General features: G+C 37.8%; 1 protein-coding gene across 2 annotated transcripts; it reads left to right on the top strand.

Annotated features, from left to right (window-relative positions):
- On the top strand, positions 1-24,037 carry ANKEF1 (ankyrin repeat and EF-hand domain containing 1). 2 transcript variants are annotated; one of them, XM_023217857.2, is made up of 11 exons: positions 1-348; positions 3,280-3,669; positions 5,796-5,841; positions 8,258-8,457; positions 9,510-9,659; positions 10,692-10,815; positions 15,153-15,975; positions 17,457-17,683; positions 18,894-19,057; positions 20,227-20,364; positions 21,271-21,596. In XM_023217857.2, the coding sequence occupies exons 5-11, from the start codon at positions 9,531-9,533 to the stop codon at positions 21,427-21,429; spliced, it is 1,764 nt and encodes a 587-aa protein (XP_023073625.1). In that variant the 5' UTR covers positions 1-348; positions 3,280-3,669; positions 5,796-5,841; positions 8,258-8,457; positions 9,510-9,530; the 3' UTR covers positions 21,430-21,596. The 2 variants fall into 2 exon arrangements, with proteins under 2 accessions (XP_023073625.1, XP_023073623.1); XM_023217855.2 differs by lacking the exon at positions 5,796-5,841 and having other exon boundaries at positions 21,271-24,037.
- The last annotated feature ends 1,815 nt before the right edge of the window (positions 24,038-25,852 follow it).

Raw genomic sequence — 25,852 nt, 5'->3', positions numbered from 1 at the left:
GCCCCGGTAGCCGCTCCGTGCGTGGCCGAAACTCACAATCAGCCCTGTCCCTGAGGCTCCCACCCCGTCCCCTGCGCTCACCTGCCCGCGCGCTCGCCCTCTGGGGACCCGGGGCCCATGGACACACACACCGAGTCCTGCTGTCCTGCGCGCCAGCTCGCCAGCCTTAACCAAAGGGACACAATTCACTCCTGGGCGCCTCTGCCGGGCTTCGGGAGCCCAAGGTCGCGGCTGGGCCAGCGCTGACCGTCAGAGGAAGAGAGCAGGAGGCTCCCCAGTCGCCCCAGCAGGCCCAGGCGCATAGGTGCCCAGAGATCCCTGGCTTCTGATCACCCGGACGACTAAGAGGTGAGCATGACACCTGGCCTTTGCTTTGACATTACATCTCTACCCGCTCCACTCCTCTCTTCTCCAGATTTTTCTGGAAACTAAAAAGTGGAAAGCACAGTAGAGAACCCCCAACATGTAAACTATCGCTTACACTGTGGGTGAGCTGAAACCCACAAAAATTTCGTGTATTCATAAGGAGCCTATATTGAAGGACTTTGCTAAATATTTTACAAAGATTATATCTCATTTCCTTTTCACACAACCCCATAAAGTGGGCACCATTGCTATTCCCAGTTCACAGATTCAGAAACTGAGGTACAAACTAGGTAGGTAGCCTGTCCATATTTATCCTACTAGTTTGTGTAAATAATGATACAGGGAAGGGAGGATCACAACAGATTTCCCCACCTCAAACCCTACACACTCTCCACGGTACCAAGCTTGTCTTCATCCATTCCTCTTTCTAATAATCCTCCCTTGTCGCATAGCCCCCTTTGAGAGTTAGATGACCTGAACACACGCACATTCCCACAGATTTTCGGGTAATTTCCGACTATTCAGACCCCGAACATGGACCTCAAGTCAAGACATTCTACTCTATTTCACTACCTTGGTAGATAGTTAGATGTGTCTAAGGTGGCCCAGGGTCGTGCTGGGGAAAAGTGCAGGTGTGCTTATATGTGGAGGATCCTATATGCTGCTCAATTTATAACGTAGGACCCAAGGGCTACACTTGTGTGATTTCCTCCAGTGGGGTGAGCTCTTGGTCAGTCTTAGCAGTTGATTGTAAAGTACATTACACAGGGTGCTGCCCTCTCCCCTAGCATTTCGGGGCTTTAGGTGGGAGGGAGGCAATCCACAGGAAACTGACCCATGGAACTTATTGAATTCATCATTGTAGCTGCTAATTAATTCTCCATTAGAGATGAATGCTAACAGCGGCAACATTGAAGTCCCTGATTGGAAGTCCCTATTTTCACAAATCAAGTGGCATTGGTTCAGTCCAATCATTACCTGTGTAGGAGCATCTCACCCTATTCCGTAGATGACACATACATATGCAGTATGATGACACTGCACCTAATCGGAATATTACTGATAATAATACAACAAGCCATAAATAGCAGCTAAGGTGAATGTCACCAAGGCGTGCAGCAAAGTCCAAGTGGATGACTCTGAGGCAGCCTCAGTTGGTTCCCTAGTCCACCACATGTTATAAACAGATTAAAAGGCAAAGGAAGCCTGGCCCGGTGGCTCACACCTGTAGTCCCAACACTTTGGGAGGCCGAGGCAGGTGGATCAACTGAGGTCAGGAGTTTGAGACCAGCCTGGCCAACATGGTGAAACTGTGTCCCTACTAAAAATACAAAAATTAGCCAGGCGTGGTGGTGGGCACCTGTGATCCCAGCTACTCGGGAGGCTGAGGCAGGAGAATTGCTTGAACTCAGGAGGCAGAGGTTGCAGTGAGCTGAGATCACGCCACTATACTCCAGCCTGGGTGACAGTGCGAGAGTTGGGCTGAGGGTCAAGGGTCATGGGATAGGGCGAGACACCAGGGAAGTGTGTGAGGTCAGGAAAGAGTCTTGAGGACCTAGCCCTGGGCACCCAACATAGCCTTCTTGAAACAGGAGTCAGCAAAGGAGACTGAGAAGAAGTGGGCAGTGGTGTTGGATGGAAGCAGGCAATGGGGATGTTGTGGTGCCTAGAGAGACCCATTTAAAGGAGAGAGAGCTGACTGCCATAGAGAATGTAGGTGAGGGTGCAGGCTTGTGATGGAGAAAAATGGTGCATAGTTTCAGCTTTTGTAGTAAGCTGGAATCTTTTCATTGCAAATTTTGGAAACCCAGCTAACTAGCCTATGCCAAAATAAGGTGGTGGGGGTAGATGATATATTTATACATAAAGTGGTAGATGGCTTCTGGCACCATGGAATCCATGTTGCAACTCATGCCATCAGTCTCAGTCTCTTTCCATCTTCCAAGCATGGACTCTCTCTGTGGCACCTAAGAGAGTTACCTGCAACCCCAGCGCCACACCATACTGCTTAACAACTTCAGCAGAGTAGTCTTCCCTCATAGTTCTGGATGATGGGCTGCTGATTGGTTGATGTCTTTTATGCACGTATGTTTGAGCTTCAGTGTACCCAGAAAGGGACGGTTCCCTCAAATGGGCCAAGCCTAGGCCACAGACCCTTTCCTCTGGCAGGGGACAGAAGGGACAGCCCCATCCGAACAACCCGGATAGGATTCCCTATGTGATAATGGGATTCTTTTTTCCTAAGAAATGGAGAAGGAAAAACAACTGGGCATACCTAGCATGGCCTGCTACTCAATCCAAAAGATTATTTTTCCATGCAGGGAGGTAAAATTACACACTAGAATGCCCACCACAATTTAACAGGGGGATTGTTTATGAAGATTTGCAGTTGTCTTGCGGCCATTTAACTACATCTTTTCCACTTAAGATGACATAGGAATCACTCATCACATCTTTGATATGTTACAGAGCCCAGTAGATTTCTGTATATAATGAACACCTCAAAAGTATGTTTTTATAACACCTGAAAACTATTAAAACCTGTATGATCTCTATATTGTGCTGGTATGAAACCATGTAGCTAAATGGTGGGAACTCGAACCCTTACCGTGGCAATTTAGTTAACCTCAGCTTCTTCATGGTAAAATGGGAAAGTGTGGTGAGGAGGGAAGGTTAAATGGATAATAAGAAAACCACCTGGAAAACTATTTTTAATTACGATGGAAGATTTGTTTTGAACTGTTTTAACTTTATGCCCACTGAATATTTTTGGTATTTATGTGTAAATCCTACTTTCTGAACATTTCATAAAAAACAATCTCTGTTCTTAAGGAAGGTCCAAAATATTGTTATTTAATCAAAATGAAGATGATAAAATTAACTTTGAGTTATTTTTCTTTTTTGTTGCCTCAGTTTTACTTTTGGTCCAGAAAGCATTTTCAAGGAGCTGGTCAAGCATGGCTTTAGCAGATAAGAGACTTGAGAACTTACAGATCTACAAAGTTCTTCAATGTGTGCGGAACAAAGACAAGAAGCAGATAGAGAAGCTGACCAAGCTTGGATACCCTGAACTAATCAATTATACAGACCCCGTTAATGGACTTAGTGCTTTGCACTTAGCCTCAGTTTCCAATGATATTGATATGGTCAGCTTTCTCCTTGACCTTGGTGCTCACCCTGATGTGCAAGACCGAATGGGCTGTACTCCTACAATGAGGGCTGCAGAACTGGGCCATGAATTGTCAATGGAAATATTAGCAAAGGCAAAGGCTGATATGACTATAGTTGATAATGAAGGAAAAGGTAAAAATCCCAACATCCTCCCCAGCAGATTGCAACTCACTTTGTAGCCAGCAAGCAATAACATGGACAATTTTTGTTTTCCAACTTTAGAAGTGAATTACTTATGGTTTTAAGGGAAAGGCTAAATTCTCACCCCATACCTAAACCTACTGTCTCCTCATAGAGCATTACTTTTTCTTTTTTTACATTTTAGAATTTCGGGCAGTACTACACCTAGGACTCCAAAAGGATTTTGACCCCCTCCATAGCAAGTCTGATGTAGGAAGGACTTGCACTTGGAAACTTGAAAGGACTAAAATCAATTCTGGCATAAACTCTTAACTTTCTAGGATCGTTTAAAAATTTATTTGGAAGTAAAACTTCAAACTTTAGACAATTATTCAGGTGAAAGAGCTGCACTTCCACACCTTTAATCCCATCATCTCAAGACAATGGTCTGAGAACTTCTTGCCCAAATAACTTAAGGTTCAGGCAAGAATTGACACAGCCTCATAAAAATAACTGAGATAATTACTGATAAGCTTAATGTAAACTGGTAGGTTTCAGCAGTTGTTCTGAGTTGCTGCAAATACAAAGTCATTAACATCAGCCCTGCAATGCAGAAATGAATCTCATTTTATAATGTGAATATTTACTGACAAGAGCAAAATCTACTTTTCTAGCTCTCTCTAGACTTGGTGTTTGATATGATTACTTGCTTAGAAGAAAAGAGGACAAAGAAAAGGGATAATTACATATTTAATTGTACCATGTAACAAACTTCAGATGCATTCGGGGCCAAATGTGTTTTGAAATGGTAAATCCTGAAGAAGCAGTATCCTCTCAAAGCTCTATAGAATGCCATTCTACAGAGGGTGTTCCGTGGACCACTGAATTGCCAGGATGTTGAGAAGTACTACAGGCAAAATTGGTTTCACGGTCGCATTCATTAGAGACACATTTTAGACATGCGTCTTTAGCATTGTTGGCTGAAAAATGGTGACATTTTCCATATTTGACCACAAAATATATATATATTTTTAATGGCATCTTATGTGCCTGGAGGTTTGTGGACTAACCTTTGGGAAACACTATAATAGACAAAAGTTTAACTTACTGAGTTTGAAACAGAGATATAAATCACAAAGCAAAAAAATTCTATAGCATAACAATGTAAAAGTGTTATTTATTTATTTATTTATTTATTTATTTATTTATTTATTTATTTATTTTGAGACAGAGTCTTGCTCTGTCGCCCAGCCTGGAGCACAGTGGCATGATCTTGGCTCACTGCAAGCTCCGCCTCCCAGGTTCCCACCATTCTCCTGCCTCAGCCTCCTGAGTAGCTGGGACTACAGGCGCCTGTCCCCACGCCCAGCTAATTTTTTTGTATTTTTAGTAGAGACGGGGTTTCACCGTGTTAGCCAGGATGGTCTCGATCTCCTGACCTCGTGATCTGCCCGCCTCGGCCTCCCAAAGTGGTGGGATTACAGGCGTGAGCCACCGCACCCGGCCAAGTGTAAATTTTTTTTAAAAAATCAAGGTAAAATTGGACACAAGGTCGAGTAAATATTTGCAGCAAATGCAACAGACATATGGCTAAGGGAAACAAATCTCATGAGCAGAACAAACTAGAAAAGGAAACAAATGTAAAATCTTGTTTCACACATAAGCTTGTTAGGATGGCTGCCTGCAGCCCTCACTCTGCATGACCCAAGGTACTGCCCATTGTACAGAGTATATTGTCTCTTCCCCACATCAACAAGCCTCACTCACCTTGCACATCCGTCAGTTTGGCTGCCAGTGGCCAAACTGCTTTGCCTATTCTACAGTACCCTCTCTGTCATTGACGTCCTATTTTCTGGTGACTCATGTTTGACTCACTGTACATCATTTCTAAAGGATAACTAAACATTTCAATGGCTAAGCGCGTCTTTAGGATGTGAGACATGCCCTAGGCCTAAGCTGCACTTTCTCTTTGAACAATTTTACAGAATATGGAGAAGATAAAGCTCTACGCCAATACATTCTTTCTTGTATGTTGTCTTAGGGAATTAATTACAGCGTGGAATTATTCTCCTTAAAAGCTAAGCTATAATAGTTCCTTAAAGCACCCATTCCCATTCTATTGGTTTTCTCATTTATAGGAATGTGTACTCAGTCCTCAATGCAGTCTGCCAGTTCTATGATAAGGTACAATACTTTTCAAACTTGTTTTCCCTTCGGTTTAGGAATGCTGATTCCTGTTCTTTGTAGCTTAAAGAGTCAGCCCAGATACAGTTTGTGTGTTGTACATGCCACTATTATGAAATGTTCATTTCATAAGTGGCTCTGGACCTTTTGTAATGAATTCAGCCGCCTCGGGTATTATGCTTAGGTTGTTTTGTTGTTGCTGTTGTTGTTTTGGTCTGTTCTTACCTTCTGTGTCTTGCTCTGTCTTTGACTTTCTCTTTTCAGTAATATCCTTGACCATCTTTTCTTTTCTTTTTTTTAACTGTTCTGAGTAACCCTATTTTAGGTACATCAGTTTATATAAAATATATTTAGCTTTTGATTTTCATATACATTTTATTTTTTATTTTAATGGTGGAATTTATCCAATTTATAGTCATCTAGATTTCCCATAGGTTTGGCTTCAGAAATATCATTTATTTTATATTGTGAAGGCAAAATATATCTAATATATAAAAATATGTGAAAGTATTGTCACATATGGTCCATATATTTGTTTTACTTTGCTGTATATGCGTGTTTTTCTTTGTATGCTTATAAGTGTATTTTCTAAAATTGATGGGTTGTTTTTAGTTATTTTAATGGTTAACTTGATACTTCATATGCCCTTAAACCTGTTTATTGAGTTAGCATCTTAAACAGTATTCATTGATTCTTTACTCTGATTAGTAAGATTAATACAATAGTAAAAATTAGATAAGATTAGTACAATAACCCTTCCTCTTACTTCTGCTACTTCCCTTCTACCACTCAATTTTATAGTCAATTATAATTACTTAGTTCTTTCAATGATTCCCTTTTAAATAATAAGTACCTTTTACTTTATCTCCTTACCTGCTTTAAATAATATCTCAGTCTTAGCCCTAAAAGATGAGAAAAATCAAATACTTATACTATTTCTCCCTCCTTCCCTTCCCTCCAAATTTTTGATAAATTATATTATTTTTACATTATTATGAATTGCAGTATATTTTTCTCTATCTAAAATTACTAAGGTGACTTAGCTTTGGTTCTGCAGCTAAAGAGATTCAGTATTTATAACTGTTCTTTTAGTCACATATTCTCTATTGATCTGTTGGAAAACTCACTTTTGCCATCAAGTAGTGTAAGTCACTTCTTTGGGCTTATATCCCTGACTACTTATATCCTTAAGACTATACATGTCTGTCACTTTTATGTGAACAAAGTCTTGATTGGGTATAAAAGTTCCCTGGTTTTTATCCCAAGTTATAGTGTAGAGATCCTTTAATTATACTGTAGCATTGAATGTTGTTGTGATAAGTTTTTGAGGGCAGCTGGACTTTTCCCCTTTATAGATTAGTTGAATTTTTGCTTGGATTCTCACGAGACACTTTCTTTGCCTAGCTTTACCTAGGCATACCTTGTTGACTGTTCTTAATCAACTTTTCCTGAGACCCAACGTACTCTTTTAATCTTACGATTCAGGTCTCTCTTAGCACTTTTATTTTAGAACAAGTTATATTTAGTTTCTTTGCTATCATGGAAATGAATTAGCCAATAATTTTTCCTGATGTGTCTTTTCTAGTATGTACACTTTTTGCTTGGCTTTCATTATCAGGTTCTTTTTTCCTTGCAGTATTTTTTTTAATAGGTTGCATAGTGGTTTCTTTTTTGATTATTCTTTGAATGAAGTCCCTTTTTGGAATGAACCCATTACAAAGTCAGTTTGGAGTTTGATTGTTATTTATTTACCTAGGACTTTCTTAGCAACACTCTGCTCTGGGTGTATAACAGTAACCCTGATGTGCAGTATGCTTTTGACATGGATTATATTGAGAGCCTGTATGTTACAAGTCTTGGGTGTAGGGATTTAGCATTTTCCTTTCTCCAATAGAACAAAATGATTTGCTAAAATGGCAGAGCCACTTGCCATCTAATTTTTCATCTCTTTACTGCTATACCGACAGCCTGCTTCTTACAAACATGGCCAGTCTACACATTTCATCACCTAGTGCCATCTCTTTTGCCATTCTGCAGTTTTAGAGGGGACCTGGGGGCTTACCAGTAGTCCTTTGGCACACATAGCTATAGCCCTGCGCATTCCAAGAAGGGACACTCAGGGTACGTACTGCAGAGCCAAATACTCCGGGTCAACAGGGTTCACCTGTCAGCACTCCAATTCTTCCATAAGCCAGGTCCTATCACATGTGGTTGTGACAGTTTTCTAACTATGTCAGGAATTAAGATTTTTTGTTTTTTGTTTTCTGTCTTGGTGTTTTAGTTGGTTTCAGAGAGGAAACCGAGACAGATATGCCTTTAACTAGCTAAATATGATTTTTAATAATTTTACTTTCCTTCCTGTCAAATTTGTATAGATGTTAATTAAATACTCTCTGGGGATTTGATTTCTCTGCAGGTGTTTTGTTTTACTGCATTTTACCAACTAAGCGGCATTATCGCTGTGCTCTGATCGCCCTTGAACATGGTGCAGATGTCAACAATTCCACCTATGAAGGAAAGCCAATATTCCTTAGAGCTTGTGAAGATGCACATGATGTTAAAGATGTGTGCCTGATATTTTTGGAAAAAGGAGCCAATCCCAATGCAATCAACTCAGTATGGCTATTCTTGTGATTACAAATATTTCTTGTTTCAATTACAGCATAGTATAATCTTTGCATTTAAATACGATGACATTATCCTGTTAGCTGATAGACTGTTCATTTTGATTCAAAATACTTGAAGATGCTCTACTTTTATTATCTTCATATTGCTGTGATTCTGCAGTCTGTTTCCTAATTATGTTTGGAAATTTGGTATTTATTATGCATAATGTCAAGGTACCATTGTAGGAAATAGTAAAAAATGCATTGCTGATGCCTAGTAGGATTTTTCTTCTTAGAAAAAAAATATATAGTTCTGCCGTTTCTTTTTTTTTTTTTTTTTCTTTTTTGGAGACAGGGTCTTACTCTGTTGCCCAGGTTGGAGTGCAATCTGGCTCACTGCAACCTCTGCCTCCCAAGTTCAAGCAATTCTCCTGCCTCAGCCTCCCGAGTAGCTGGGAGTACAAGTACACACGACCACGCCTCGCTAATTATTTTTTGTATTTTTAGTAGAGACAGGGTTTCACCATGTTGGCCAGGCTGATTTCGAATTCTTGGCCTCAAGTCATCTGCCTGCCTCTGCATTCCAAAGCGCTGGGATTACAGGCACGCCCAGCCTAGTTCTGTTGTTTCTCGTATCAATTTTGTTCACTCTCCTTATTTGGCTAATTTCGAGTTTTCTTGTAATTGCCCTTTCTTGACACTAAACATTGATTTTCTCCTCAATAGAAAACACCTATGACCTAATTTTATATTAGGTATTGATATGTTATCTCTTTTTCTCCCTTTTTATTCTGCTTTATTTGCAAGAAATACATTTTTAGCATGATATTCTCACAGGGGCATGCAGTGTGGTCTTGACTTTGATTTGAGAATTCTACGTTTTGGGTACTGACCCATTGTACTTGCTTAATTTTTCCTCTTTGTTACATGAAACTAACAAAAATGTAGAGAACTAAACTTGTAAGTGTAAGGCCAAGGTCAAATGGATTCAGGCTGTATTTGTACTGATTCTGCTATTTAATATGATGGACATAAACAGCATCTCATCCGTTTCATATCCAGTCCACAGGCCGCACAGCTTTAATGGAAGCGTCAAGAGAAGGGGTAGTGGAATTAGTTCGAGGCATACTGGAAAGAGGAGGTGAAGTGAATACATTTGACAACGACAGGCATCATGCTGCTCATTTTGCTGCTAAAGGAGGCTTTTTCGATGTAATAATCTATTCTTTGCTTTAAAATTTGTTGCTAAAACTTTTCTGTCCTTTTTCTCAAAATTTTTATATGTCATATAGATTACACTAAGGCAGACATTTTTGTGAGTTACCTATGTTGTTTTCATCTTGATTTCCCCAAATAATTCTAAAATTATGTTTTTAAAGGCCTTTATCTCTTTATTTAGTTTTATGTGTTTGCTAATTTACTTATTTAATATTATTAATAATATTTTTCTGTACACTCAGTGATAACAATTTAAAACTTCTGCCACCTGGGACTGCTGTATTTTATGCCTTCATTACATACTAGAATCTTCAAAATATGGTGATCTAATTATGGGAGAACAATGCCCTCATATTCTTATCTCCGTGGTGTTTGTGTGTATTAGATAATGACATACCTGAATTTTAAACTCAAGTATTCTGATTACCTAAACATACAGCAAAGAATATCTCACTGATACAGTAACATTGCAGAAACAAAATAAAAATTAACACTATTTTTTAAAATTCTGAATTCCATCTGAAATTTCTTTACTCAATTTTCTTTGAGTTTTAACACAGTTATCTTCATTTATATCACTATTTTCCCTGCAATAAAAGTATACACAAAGATAGAAACCATATTTGGTAAAGAATTTTCCTCCTGGATGCTGTCTTCCATGCTCTGATACTTTCTTAAATTACCTACACTAGCAAAAATGGTAGTGCCCCCTCTAAGTATAGAGTTTTCTATGCTCTAGATCAATGCCATTTAATAGAACTTTTGGTGGTGATGAACATATTCTATTTTTGTGCTATACAACACAGTACAACACAATGGCCACGTGGCTTTTGAGTACTCTAAGTGTGGCTAGTGAAACAAACAAATGAAACTTAAATATATTCAGTTTAGTTCATTTCAATTTGGATTTTCAAAATCATACGTGGCTAATTGATAATATACTGGATAGCGCCGGTCTGGCTGTCAGTCTTTAGTTAGTAGATGTACATTCCTATTCCTCCACAATATCCACTATTTATTTTACAGATATTGAAGCTTCTTTTTGCCTACAATGGAGACGTGGGGCTGATTTCTTTAAGTGGGAACACACCACTTCATTACGCTGCCATGGGTGGTTTTGCAGATTGCTGTAAATATATAGCTCAGCGAGGTAAAATTGTCTAGCAATTTTGTGCTTAAAATATTTTTGATTTACCCATGTCATAGATAAGCAGAGAATTTGGGCCTATCACTTGTCAGTGGCTTATTTTTTTCTATAGCAAAACCTCACTCATATGTAGAAAGAAAATTGAAAATTATTTCTCTGTTAAATCATGAATCTGGTATTAAAAGTGATGAAAACTCATTTCTCCAAAAATTTTAGGTTGTTAAAAACCTAAAGGGGATTGTTCCTGAACCAGCTAATTATTAAAATACTTACGGTTGAGGGCAGGATATGGTCGCTCACGCCTGTAATCCCAGCACTTTGGGAGGTTGAGGCAGGTGGATCACTTGAGGTCAGGAGTTCAAGACCAGCCTGGCCAACAAGGTGAAACCTCGCCTCTATTAACAATGCAAAAAAAAAATTAGCCAGGCGTAGTGACGGCGCCTGTAATCCCAGTTACTTGGGAGTCTGAGGCACAAGAATCACTTGAACCTGGGAGGCAAAGGTTGCAGTGAACCAAGATCATGCCACTGCACTCCAGCCTGTGTCTCAAAAAACAAACAACAAAAAACGTACAGTTGATTAAGTTCCTTATTTTAAAAATGCCAACATCAGTCTAAAAAAGGACACACACTGAAAACCATTTGCTTTCATTTGCATTTTTAATTAGTTTATTTTTAAAAATGTTCCATGTGTCAAATGCAAAGATAACTTTTCTGGATAATTTGTAGTTATGGGGAAAATAATTTGGGGAAAAACATGAAATAAAAATTTTTGTGGAAAATTTGAAATGTAAGCAGAATTTTTAATTTCAGATTTTCCTGTAGCTTTTAAATACTAATTTAGAAATATGAACTGTACCATATATAGCTTAATGAGTTTCTTAAAATGAAAATATTATATTTAAGGATATGAATTTTTTTGTTAATTACATGCTAATTAAATGCATATTAAAAGCTTTTTAACTCTGTTAGAGATAGAACTACATTTTGCAGAACTGTATATATTTTTTCTAGTTTATGAGAAATAGGCAAAAACTTATAGTTCAACAACTCTATAATAGAGCAAAGAAAGTGTTTTATTTTTCTGTCTTCCACATAGACACAAAATTTTAGAAGTCACTAAAATTATAAATAAAACTAGCATGCCCACATAACTATAATAGCGTAATAACTATCCATTTTTACTTGTATAAATGTATACTTTCCCTATGTCCCCAGTATGATAAACCCTTTTAGCAAATGAGGAAAAAATATATCAAATGCAATTTTGGTTCTCTCAAACTGTCTTAATTGTTTGAGTGATCTCTCTCTATTAGCAGTTTATTCTGATATTTCAGATTTAACATTATGTATTTTTTTTTTTTAAAAGACGGAGTCTTGCTCTGTCGCCCAGGCTGGAGTGCAGTGGCCGGATCTCAGCTCACTGCAAGCTCCGCCTCCCGGGTTCACACCATTCTCCTGCCTCAGCCTCCCGAGTAGCTGGGACTACAGGCACCCGCCACCTCGCCTGGCTAGTGTTTTTGTATTTTTTAGTAGAGACGGGGTTTCACCGTGTTAACCAGGATGGTCTCGATCTCCTGAGCTCGTGATCCGCCCGTCTCGGCCTCCCGAAGTGCTGGGATTACAGGCGTGAGCCACCGCGCCCAGCCAACATTGTGTATTTCTAAAAACTAAAGATCCACTCAGGTTGAGACAAATTTCTTTAACTTTAATATGTTGACTTATTTCTTATTGGGAAAAATATCACACATACTCTATCATTTATGTATTCCTGGAATAAAGTCACAGCAAGCACGTTGAGAAACCAAGGACCAGAGCCTGGGTCATGTAAAAAGGCCTAATTCAGTGATGCAGAAAAGATCCATTTTCCTAGAAGAATCAATCATAAGGCTATTTTAAAGCAAATATTTGAAAATGTTCTGAGTTCTGTGCGTGTTCGGAAATATAAACACGTCACCAGATCCTATGTGGGTGACCCAGTTTCGCAGCAGAAGTGTTGTCAGTTACATTTCCACCTTTAGAATCTTACATCTCAGGCAATCAGAGCAGCAAGAAACACTTAGCGATCAAATGCTTGTTTCTGAATAAGCTCCCTGGGTTTAGTGTCTTCTGTACTTAATTGTAAAGCATTTGTGCTGGCTGGATACATTTCTCACATTTCCTCATGATGGTCCTCTTTCGCCCCCTCGTCCCCCTGCTGCGGCAATCGACAACTCCCTGTAAGCATGTGAGAGCCCTGGCATCCAAGGGCAGAGGAAAGGAGCTCAGGGAGTCCTCCTCCTCTTCCTGGGCCCTCAACTCCCTGATTCTGCAGCACCAGCCAGCTGGAAGTTGAACATCTTTACCCCAGAGGAGCATAAACCTCACAGGGAATGAACAGATCTTTATTTACTAATCATAAAGGAGGAGACAGAAAGCTCCAAGTCAAAAGGACAGGAAAACTGCCTTTAGCTCTTTTAAGTGGGATGTTGGAGTCTTTTATACACATGGAAGTTTCTAACTAGGATTAAGCTGGAAGCTGCGGAGGGTAAGCTAAAGCAGGATGAAAATCCTTTGGTCCTTAGTGCTGGGTGAACACAGAAGTGGCTTGAGAGGTGGGATCAAAAACCCCCTGACACCCTGAGTAAGCAAAACAAATAGCTGAATAAAAGCAGCATATCAGAATTAGTATGGAATTGCACTATGGAATTACTATGCTATGGAATTACACTATAGAGTCAGTGTTCTTATAACTATCCAGTATAGAAATTGTGGAACCTTTATTATCCCAATAGCCTTTTTCAGTTTTTCTACTACTGGTAAAATTATCAGTTTTAGTATAAAAAGTGTGTGTGTATTAAAATAGATTTATTTGTGTGTGTAGTAAAATAGATTTATTTTTCTTTTTTTAATTTCATTTTTTTGATAGAAGTGTATATATTTGTAGAGTATGTTAAATGTTTTGATATAGGCATACAATACTTAATAATCACATCCCCCAGAATGGGGTAACCATCCCCTCAAGCATTTATTCTTTGTGTTACAAATAATCCAATTACACTCTTTTAGCTATTTAAAAACGTACAATTATTATTGATTATAGTCACCCTGTCGTGCTATCAAATAGTAGGTCTTATTCATTCTTTCTATTTTTTTACTCATCATATAAAATTTTAATTTTTGACAATACTAAGGAAAGTATTAATCTTGAAAAGCTTTGTCTGACTGCTTCTTCAAAGTCTTACTTATACAGACACTTAATATAGACAACACAGCCCTTTTGGTAGCACTAAATGGATTTCCTAACATGTTCAAAAAAGTTTCTTTCTTTGGTGAATATTTACAATTAATGTTGGTCTCATCATTTTGTTAAATAAGGACCAAAAAGGAAAATGAATTTTAATATCTAACTTGCACATAAATATAATGCTGAACTCCTCAGACTTAATTACAAACTACTTTTTCCTCTGTGAAGGTTGTTCACATGGCCATACCACAAAACAGCAGATTACTATAAATGACATTATGTAATGAAGAATACAGAAAAAAATATACTTTAAGATTATACGGCCGGGCGCGGTGGCTCAAGCCTGTAATCCCAGCACTTTGGGAGGCCGAGACGGGCGGATCACGAGGTCAGGAGATCGAGACCATCCTGGCTAACACGGTGAAACCCCGTCTCTACTAAAAAAAAAATACAAAAAACTAGCCGGGCGAGGTGGCGGGCGCCTGTAGTCCCAGCTACTCGGGAGGCCGAGGCAGGAGAATGGCGTAAACCCGGGAGGCGGAGCTTGCAGTGAGCACCAGCCACTGCACTCCAGCCCGGGCGACAGAGCAAGACTGCATCTCAAAAAAAAAAAAAAAAAAAAAAAAAAAAAAAAAAAAAAGATTATACACAGATTTACAGTTTAAATCATTTAAAAGGAAGCAGGTATTCTGCTTCTTTTCAGGTTCAGATCTGAGTTCATAAGGTCCTAGGTAAGCTGTTTGAATCCAGCTTCTTTCCAAATTCAAATGTGTCCTTCCTCTTCTCCTATTGGCCTGAGGTCCCCTGAGCAAGTGTACCAATATGGTATGTGTTTCAAATATCTCTAGGGATCAATGTTCTAATCCTACTGTAAATTGTAAATTTATCTTCTTCAGAATTCACCAAAGTGATGCTCACAGAAAAAAAAAAAAAATCACAGCTCAATTTTGTAATTATAACAGCAAAATATGCACATCTCTATATACATATAATTTGGGGACACATTTTTCTTTTTTACTAATCATGAGAAATTAAGAAAACAGTTGGATGAATGTCACTTATTAGCCATGCAAATGCCTTGGCACCATTCATAATTATGATGCTTTATGTTTTAGGATGTGACCTGAAATGGAAGAATTTAGATCATAAAACGCCCAGGGCTGTGGCTAAGGAAGGCGGCTTCAAAGCAGCAAGCAAAGAAATACGCCGAGCAGAGAGAATCGCTAATAAACTAGCCAGGCCGGGAGCCAAAAATCCAAATCCACTGTGGGCCCTTAGACTGCACGATTGGTCCGTAGAACGCGAGGCTTTCCTCCGGGAAGCCTTTTCAGTTTTAGACAGGGGTGATGGGAGCATCAGCAAGAATGACTTCGTGATGGTGTTGGAGGAAAGGCAAGATTATGCGAGCTCAGAACAGCTGACTGCCATCGCTCAACTTCATGAGAAAACTCGGGGAGGAGGGGTCAATATTAATGAATTCTTTAAAGGAACCAGATATTTAAACAAGTCTTTTGTATTAGGATCTTATGGACCTAAGAAAAAGAAAAAGGGGATGGGCAAAAAAGGAAAGAGAGGGAAATTTGTCTTACCCCTTCCAATTTGCGTCATTCCTGAGTACGCGTTTCCACGCCGGCAGGATGGTGGGCCACCGTATTACATGATTGAGACCTACAGGAATGTCACTGATAGCAGCCGGTTTAACAGAGATCATCCCCCAGAACATCCCATTCAGGATGACTCTGCTTGGTACATTGATGATTCAGAGAAGGTATTTTCAAACATTAATATTATCACCAAAGCAGGGGATCTGGCTTCTCTGAAAAAGGCCTTTGAATCAGGAGTACCTGTGGATATGAAGGATAATTATTACAAAACTCCACTAATGACGGCGTGTGCAAGTGGAAACATAGATGTGGTCAAGTTTCTTCTTGAAAAAGGGTATGTGTCTCAGTCGCGTGTGGCTTAAATTTTCATGAGTCTTCACATTTCAAGGAAGTGAAGGGATGACAGAATTTTGTAATATAGAAAAGTGCTACTTTATTAAAGTCTATAATAAGTTAAGGCTTTAATGTATAAAAACCTTTTATTAACACTTAATAAATTATTATAGACTTCATTAAAGAATGTTATTAAGGAATGCTTTATTAAAAATGCTGATTTATTATATGCTTTATTAAAGTCTATAAAATGCCCTATAAAAGGTATGTGTTCATATTATTGACAGCTACGGTTAGAAAAGGAGAATTTATGTTAGATTTATGTTATGTTAGATTCCTAGCCCCTTTATTAAAGCCTGTAATAGATTAATTAAGCCTGTAGATTTTATATGGGAAACGAGGATAATGGGAGCATAGGATTGTGTGTGCACAAAGATGTTTTGCCAATAGCAATTATGCACGAAGTGAAGGCCAGGAAGTGTTTACTCGGGGTTAACAGAGCCTTCTGATTGTTACTGGCCTTCTGTCAGTGGCAGCACAGCTCAGTCCTGTCTCACAGTCTCACCTAGATGGTGTAGAGTCACTTTTTAATCTGCCTCTATTTGAGGATCTCAACAACTTCAAACAAGTGGAATGGTGGCTATAACAACATGTTTTGGTCCCCAAACCTGCTGCCCTCCTCCAGTGTGGGGCAGTCTTTTCCTTGGTCATGTAAATATCTTTAAAATATCAAATCATGACATTTTTATAATATGTAACTTTTTAGACTACAACAATCACTTAGGTTTAATTCCTTCTTCTACCATAATTGTGTAACCTGGGTGAGTTTCTTAATATTTTTGTGCCTCAGTTCTATCATGTACATAATGAGACTGTAGTGGGACTCATGCCACAAGATTAGTTGAAGATTAAATGAGTTAAAATATATGTAAAGCTCTTGTTAACACAGTAATTTCATACTTGAGAAATAAAGTACTAATCTTATTAGTACTTTAATGTTAAAGAAAGATTCAAATTTGTATATTACCAAGAGAGCAACTAATGAGAATATGAACTTCTGGACAGTGAATTTCTAAAAAGGACTAAAATTTTAAATAATACATGGTAATATTTAGAATTTTAATAATGAAATTTCATTTAAAAATGTATTACATGCAGAGAAAGTAGTCACAAAATGAAATAATGTAACTTTTATATGTCCTGTCAGCTTTTATCTTCATTGGATCTAGTTTTATAATTTTCCTTGATTTTAACCTTTGCAGAATCGTAATCCCTAGAATCAAAATTGCCTTTTAATGTAGGTATACACAAAGAAAGTTAAGACTGTCAAATAATGCAGAACAAAGAGGTTTGAAGAAAAATTATGGCACAGAGTTTACAATTTAGCAACTTGATAGAACTCTGAAATTTTACTTTGCATTTTTAGTGTCCAGTCATTGGAAAACCAGTATTTTTAGCTTGTTCATCTATCTTATTTTACAGAGCTAACGTTAATGCGACAGATAATTTTCTGTGGACTCCACTTCATTTTGCATGCCATGCAGGCCAACAAGACATTGTTGAGCTTCTTGTTGAATCTGGAGCTTTCATAGACGCAGTTTCAATCAACAACTCAACTCCTTTAAATAGAGCCATTGAAAGCTGCAGACTGGATACTGTAAAATACCTACTTGATATTGGTGCTAAATTCCAGCTGGAAAATAGAAAAGGCATGTGTTCATTTTATTGATGATTAGGGTTAGAAAAGGAGAATTTATGTTAGATCCTAAGCCCCTTCTGATTCTATTCTCGTAGGCTTGCATTGTCCACTGTGTTCCTGGTGCAAACACAAGCCTGAGTTAAATGTTATGGAAGTTTGTCTTATACCAAGTGCTTCTCCACTCATTGGTGTTGGAGGGCCAATTCTTTATGTTTGCAATCTTTCATGGACTGAAATAATTTTGTAAAACATAATAAAAATGATTTATTAGAAAAATAAAATGAAAAAAATGGAAGGCCAAACCTTTATTTTTAATATTTAAATTTTAATGACAGAAAATTATATTAAGTTGCTGTAAACGTTTGTAAACACTTAGTTTCTGTAGTTACTTCATTATGAATCAGTAACTATTAGTTTGTGGACTTGCACCAGTTTGCAGATGACACACTGAGTTATTACACTGTTATAGCTGTTAATTACTAACAATTGCATACTCTATAGACTTTGGATTTCTCTTAAAGCTGGACAAAGTAATTCCTGAATTGAGGCTTCCCTGACTCTAGGAAGTAAACACACGACCTACCTTGTATCATAAATACCATACAGGAAAAATTTAAAAATCATTTGAATATATTTGAGCTCCTTGTTTGGAAGTATCATTTTCCTACATTGGAAGCCACTGCTTCCTTTGACTGAGTGAGCATCGTACCTCTGGTTGGTTCAGGCTGCCTCTGAGTCACAGGTACTACTGCACCTGTCCTGCCTGATGATATTGTAGGTAACATATTGCCCAGCCATCTGCCTGGAGCACCTGTGGCCCCCAGACCTTTTGGAATTTCCCTCCTTACATCAAGGAAAGGGGAAGATAATGTCAAATTATCTATCACATAGAAGGAAATTTAAGGGGAGAAAGCAATCAATTTGATATTTAAAATGTAATATAATATTTCCTATCACTCTTTAAGAAGTATAGTAAAAAAGAAACTAAGGAAAAAATAATTTTATGTATTTAGATGGCACTATAAATCATGGGATTTTAAAGCTGGGACCACCATAGAGAATATCTGATCTAGCTCTGTGAACTTCTGTATATATACAACTTGCTTTAGGAATCACCCTTATTAGGGCAGGCTTAGAGCTGATGTGCTGAGATATTTTTCTACATGGTTAATCATTAATATGTTTATAGTTGCTCTGAATTCATGTTTATGTTTCAACAGGGCATACTGCCATGGACGTTGCAAAGGCATATGCTGATTATAGAATAATTGGTATGATTAAAGAAAAGCTAGATAACTTGCCAAAACCAGCAGAAAATCAAAAACTAAAAGGCAAGACACCTCCTATACTGAAGACTGAAGGCCCTGAAATTAAGAAACAAGAGGTGAGAAAAAAGGTTGACTACCCATTAGTAACTGGAACTCTTTAAAAATCTGTTTTGGGGAAAGCAGAAGCACTATTTACATACTATTGTACAACAAGGACAAGATAATATGCAGTGCATACTTTCAATACCATTATTATATAGTACTTTTAAAGAAATATCTAATAAAATTATTATCACTGAAGAGCCTAAAAAATACTCACTGCAAAGAAAATCCATACAAAAACCAAATGGGTTCAGCCAAATACAATTGGAATGTTCAAAAAGAAAACCAAAACTGGTATTGGATTTGTATATATTTGGTCCTGAATTATACAGATTTGATGAGATGGTCCAAATAGGGAAGGAGGCTAACCCCTATGAGGAATGAAGTAAAGCATGATTTTTCTTCATTTTGGTCTCATTGCCACCATATCCCCTTTCATTGCCCACCACATCCCCTTCCTCCCACCTGCCACCTCCACCAAGGAATTTTAATGAATACCACTGAATTCTGGGATGTGGAGCCATTGTCACTAGAATATCCCGCAAAATGATTGTAGAAGGTTTTCAGCATTTCTGGTAATTGGGAGTGATTTGGAACGTCTAAACTGCAGCAGAAGGTTCAAGTTGTTGCCCATATGAGTTACTGAGACATCAAGACTTTACCATTAGCAGGAAACCCCTAAGTGTGTCTCTAGGTTGGAAGCTTTTTTTAAGGAAACAGAAGATTTACCGGAGACACAGGACAAGAGATGAAAGTCAAGAAGGAAAAGTTTTATTGTCATCAAACTGGAAAGGGTTGGGGAAATGTAGGTGGTAGGGAGTAGATAGGATGAAGGGATTATAGACAGACAGCAGAGTTATAAACATGGAGGATGGCAAAAGGTGAAGGAGGATCAGTCAACTAAAATTCTTCCATTGTCATTTTAGTAGGCCTCAGATCAAGGATGGGTATCTCGAAGACTTATGTGATCGTCTACCAATACTTCTAATTAAAATTAAACAAGGCAAACTATGTCTCCCCATCCCCAAAGTTATAATAATATACTATTTTATCTCAAGTTATAATTGCACAGTAGCATTTTTAGTTTTTTTTCTGGCTTCAGAGTAAGATGTGAAACAGCAAATAATATTAGAAAGTCAATATAGATTTTTACAATTTATAATTTTTTTGGCCTTGTTTCCAGGAACCACTGTCATCAATTTATGGTGTACCAACCACATCAGAGGGAAAGAAAGTACAGAAGGATAATGTGGTTCATCTCAATTCATTGATTACCAGTGGTTATACTAAGAAAGTGGATATCACATTTATTCCACGGAGGGTAAGTGCTTTGAAAAGATCTTCATAGTGTGGTAGAAGCTCATAATGTCATTTTTTCAAAATCTTTTTATGTAGAATATTCAAACAAATCTACACAGTTTGTCTTTCATAGTTACTATTTGTGAATGTTCTTTTGCCAGGTTCTGCTACTTTCAACTCAGTATGCCCAACTAACAGCTCCCGGCGTCTGGTTCTCTTTCTATTATATTTCTGTATTGAGATTTACATTTTTCTTGAAAGGTTGAAGTCTTTCTGAATCAATGGCATGTTCTGCAGCTGTTTAATCTCTAACTCCTAAGGATACTCTTTTTTTGTTTTGGTACTTCTCAGACCCAACCCTTCTTTGTACTTACTACTACCAGCTCATGCAGGAGTTTCATATAAATCAAGACTGGATTTATTCAGTAGCCTCCGAAAATGTCCACAACTAAAGAGGTGGAGACATATTTTGGAGAAAAGAGTTATCTTTCCATTGGCCATCCAACCAGACTGAACAAGCAGCTCCTCTCGCCTTCTATTATAAAAATAATTTTGACTTCTACATAAGACATATAGGTAGTAAACCTCAATGATCTTCTAATTTCTTTGCTTCCCTGTTTTGGCATCCTGAAAAACGAACAACAGCTGGTCTGAGAATAACAGGCCAGAGAAGTAACTGAAGAACATTTCCGACATTAGTTGTCTAGACAGTCATCATCAAAAACAGTGTTGCTCATGTAACCACTACTGTCATATGAGAGAGGGGGAAGAAGTTAAAACACATCTAAAAGTAAATTTAATAGTTTTAAATTAAAACTATAAACAAGTTTTTAAGTTAAAACCGTGTATTGAAAATTGTCTAGATATTAGCATATTTACTGGCTGTCATACTCATACCTGCTCTGGCATGGCTATTTTTCTTTCTAAGATTTGGAGTCCTGAAGCCACAACAGCAGAGCTGATCAGGAAGAGGGAACTACGGCGAGAGAGGTTTACGCATGAGGTGGACTTTGACGATTTTATGATGCCTTTTCAGAAGAACATCACAGAGAAAGCTCGAGCACTGGAAGCTGCCTTGAAGACCTAAGTTATAGCAGTTACTTCTTGGGGTAAATGCTTTGAGGCCCAGGGACCAATCTTTGGAGAAAGTAGATATTTCCATCAAAGCCAGAGCAATCCATACACCAAGAACTTCTTACCAAATGTTTCTTTTTGCTTTAACAACTATAAATATCCTGAGCTGTCTAGAGAAAAGACGTATGTGATTTTGAAATGAATGGTATGTCATTCTGGATAAATCCCCAAGCCCCTTTATGAATGTAGTGAAGTACATGGCATGTGGGTTATAAACATTGCTGTTTATCATCATGCTTATTATTTTTTAATTGTCTTTTTTCTTTTAATTAAATAGAGACAGAGTCTCACTATATTGCCCCAGCTGGTCTCGAACTCTTGAGTTCAAGCAGTCCTCCCAACTTGGCCGTCCAAAGTGCTGGGATTATAGGCATGAGCTACTGTACTCAGCCTACTTATTGAAGATACTTTTCTAGTGGAAATTGATGAAAACAATTTAGGTTTTGGAAAAAGAAGTAATATTTAATCTTTTAAGGAAGGAGTTTATTTCTCACATACCATTATAAACTATGTGTATTAGATACCTTGGATCGAATACACTTTTAACAGCCCTAGCTGTTAAAAGCCCTAGCCCTAGATAGATAGCCCTAGCCCTAAATAGATAGATAGTTGGTTGGTGCAAAAGTAATTGAGATTTTTGCCATGACCTTTAATTGCGGCAAAAACTGCAGTTACTTTTGCTCCAACCTGATAGCTAGGTAGCTAGCTAGCTAGAAAGACAGATAGACAGATATATAGATGATAGGTAGATAGATAAATAGATAGATAGATAGATAGATAGATAGATAGATAGATAGAGATTTATTGCAAATAATTGGTTTACATAATTTTGGGCACCAGATGGTCAAGTGCTAAATTTATAGGGTAGGCTATCAGGAAGTGCAGGCTTGAAACATGCAGGAGCTGTCCCTGAAGTCCACAAGTGGAATTTCTTCTTCACCACGGAAACCTCAGTTTTGTTCATACACCTAAATACTTCAGTATGTCTTTCCTAAAATAAAAGGCATCCATTTACCTAACCAGATTACAATTGTCAAAACTTCAACTGTTGTTAAAGTGACTGATGGGATCAGGTTCACCTAGATTATCTAAGACAATCTCCTTTACATGAAGTCAACGAATTGTAAAAGTTGCTTGCATGTACACAATTCCTTCACCACAACACCTAAGATTAGTATTTGATTGAATTACTGGGTGCTATAACCTAGCCAAGTTGAGACATAAAACTGACCATCTCTGGAGGTGTACTCTGGAGTAAAAAGCTAGCTGAGGCATTACTCACACCAGGAAATGCAGTGGGTACTGAACAGGAGCTTCAAAAATATCCAATGTCTCATTGACAGAAAGAAGCCACTTTAGAATCTGCCTTACCAGAAGGCACCAACTCCAGATTACAGCTCTGTCAGTCACATATGGATTAAACTCCTTTCCTCTAACCTCCTCCCTCTCTTTCCAACCTTGGAGAGGGACCTTTCACAGGAGCCAGTCAGGGAGGAGAGGGGAACAGAGAGAGTTAAGCATGTAACCAGGCCCACCCCTCTGGAGGAGACAGACCCGAACAGGAGTTGCTTACAAGCGTTGTCATTTGGAGCCCAGAGATTTGCTATTACAACTAAATTTTATCTGTTTTGTAAGGTTTTGGTTTGGTTTTTTGTTCTCTCTTTTCTTTTTGTTTTGACATAATTTCGTATTTATGGAAAAGTTGCAATAATTGACAAAGAATTCTTATCTGCCCTTTACCCAGATTACCTAAACGTTAACCACTTACCACATTTGCTTTATCTCTTTCTCCCTCTACATACATGTGTGTGTATGTTTCATTTTTTTCCCAAACTATGTATGTGTCAGTTGAAGACATGATAAAGACATGACGTTCTTTACATGATGTATTTGTATTTGTGTGTCAGTTGAAGACACGATGTTTTAAATATTTCATTGTGTATTTCCTGAAATCACGATGTTCTTTTGCATAACAATATTATCATTGGCAAAATAAGGAAATTAACACTTAAATGAACTATTTCATCTATAGACCTCATTCAGATTTTGCTATTTATCTCAATACTTTCCTTTGCACTCCCAGGTAATGAAATACATTCGCTTGTCCCATCTCTTTGGTCTCTTTTAGTTTAGAACGGCCTGTTTTTGTTTGTTTGTTTGCTTGTTTGTTTATGACAGTATATAAGAAGAACACAAGGCCGTTATCTTGTAAAATGTCTCTCAACTTTGGTTTGTCTTATATGTCTTCAAGAATAGATTCAGGTGATGCTTTTGGGGCAGCAGTGCTGCAGATGTCATTGCACCCTTCTCAGTACATCATATCAAGAGGCACGTGATGTTGATACACGATGTAAACTTTAATTGCATTTTCAGTTGAGAGAAATGTCAATAAAAGTAAAGCTGCCGTAATAAATCATAACTGCATAAAATTAACTGTAGTACATACTGTACAACTGTAATAATTTCATAGCCACCTCCTGTTGCTATTGTGTTGAGTTCAATTGTTGCCTTTTCTCAAGCTTACTTTATTGTAAGAATACAGTATTTTATAACATAAAAAATACATGTTAGTTGACTGATTATGCTATGGGTAAGGTTTTTGGTCAATAGTAAACTATTAGTATCTAAGTTTTTCAGGAGGCAAAACTTACACATGGATTTTTGACTTCAAGGAGAGTTGGTGCCAGTAACTCTCTAGTAGTTTTCCTTGTACTTAATGAATATCTGATGGATAGATACTTTGAAACTATGGAAATTTTCTTCTACTTTCACACTTTCACCTACTAATTTTAGCGTCCATGGATGATTCTTGCCTGAAATAATTAGCACAGTGACAGTTGCCATAAAATAACTTCTACATTTTATCATTCTTTCCATTTCTCACTTGGCCTTTTGCTGTTGGGCAGAGCTTTCTTTTCTTCCTTATTAATTTATGTACTCAAATCGGTATAGACTCATGCATTCCTTTTTTATTTAATGGGAATTATATATGTGTGGGGACCAACTCAGAACTCTAGAGTTGGCAGAAAGATTATTTCAAGCCAAAGACATTTGAGATTTAACATACCATATGTAGGAAAAAAAAAAAAAAAAAAAAAAAAAGCGTTCTCAGACCTTTGCTTATCTGACTACAAGCAGTAACTTCTAGGAAATAAGGCTGCCATAAATTCCTCTTCAGGTTTGATCTACTTCTAGAACACAAGTAATCCTACCCCAAATCCCTTCTCCAGAAGTGTTTTATGGCCCCGAAGGAAATTTAAGGACCATTTATACCCGCATAGATAAACATTATCACATAATTTTTTATCTCCTGTTCACCTGAAAACTCATGTATCTTTTTAAAAAGTCATTGTTCTTACATAAATGCCTTCTCCCCCTCCCCTTTGCTTATCAAGATGATTATAAGCCACCAATTTTAACTATCCCTTTGAGTTACTCATCACTGAGTTCTCCCAAGTGTATATGCCTTGCATGCATAAACTTTTTTTCTCCTGTTAAAATGCCTTTTGTCAGTTTAATTCACAGGCTCCAGGCATTGAACCTAAGAAGGTAGAGGAAAATTTAATTCTCCCCTATGTGATCCTTTACTCTCATTATTAATTTTCATGCTCAAATTGTCCCTGATTTAACTAGTGGAAAACACTTCAAGTTGGCTCCTGATAAAAATACATTTTGTTTTCTAAAACAATCTAAAAGAAATAAAGAGGACTCTTTATTTCTTGAATGTGAGGGAAAATGCCCACCTTCAGCTTTGTTCAAGAACAGGGAAAATGAATTTGCAACAGCAGATTTTCAGAGGCGATAACTTTCTGTTTTCACTCTAGTGAGTACAACATTTTTAAAACGTCAGTTTGATATATAGTGGTGTCCTGGGATCACCTTCAGCCACTTGCAAATATAAACTGAGAGTAAGCATTAATGTTAGGTCCTATTAACTCTCTTTCCCCACATACGGAGTGTTTGTATTCATTTTAATGGCTCAACATGTTTAAAGGGGAATTGTGTGAGGGGAACAGTCACACAATTAACTGAGTTTATTTGGAGTTTAATGCTAAACCCAAAAGTAGCAGAGTCACAGTTCTAACAATGGCCCATAAGAGCATCAGTGCTATTCAAAGAGTGGTCCATGGGCCAGCAGCATCGGCATCACACAGAGCTGGCTCCCGCTACCCGCTGCCCAAACTTATAGTACTGAAGTCTATATGAGCGTAACGAAAATTTTGTAGAGGAAATCTTACTGGCATAAAAAGACTGTAAATGTTGCATGAAAAGTACCTACATTATAAGTAGTATAATATCAGACTTGCAAATGCACAACATGTACATAAATAGTAATTTTGCTGGGTCTTTACGAATTATCTGACCTTTGTTGTTTT

Source organism: Piliocolobus tephrosceles, chromosome 20, assembly GCF_002776525.5.
Source record: "Piliocolobus tephrosceles isolate RC106 chromosome 20, ASM277652v3, whole genome shotgun sequence".
NCBI lineage: Eukaryota > Metazoa > Chordata > Mammalia > Primates > Cercopithecidae > Piliocolobus > Piliocolobus tephrosceles.
This window is presented reverse-complemented; position numbering and strand designations above follow the sequence as displayed.

Coding starts and splice junctions, on each gene's coding strand:
- ANKEF1 (XM_023217855.2), top strand. CDS start 3,324: ATGGCTTTAGCAGATAAGAGACTTGAGAACTTACAGATCTACAAAGTT. Junction 9,660..10,691: donor CTAAAGGAGGCTTTTTCGAT/GTAATAATCTAT, acceptor TTTATTTTACAG/ATATTGAAGCTTCTTTTTGC. Junction 17,684..18,893: donor CCAGCTGGAAAATAGAAAAG/GCATGTGTTCAT, acceptor ATGTTTCAACAG/GGCATACTGCCATGGACGTT.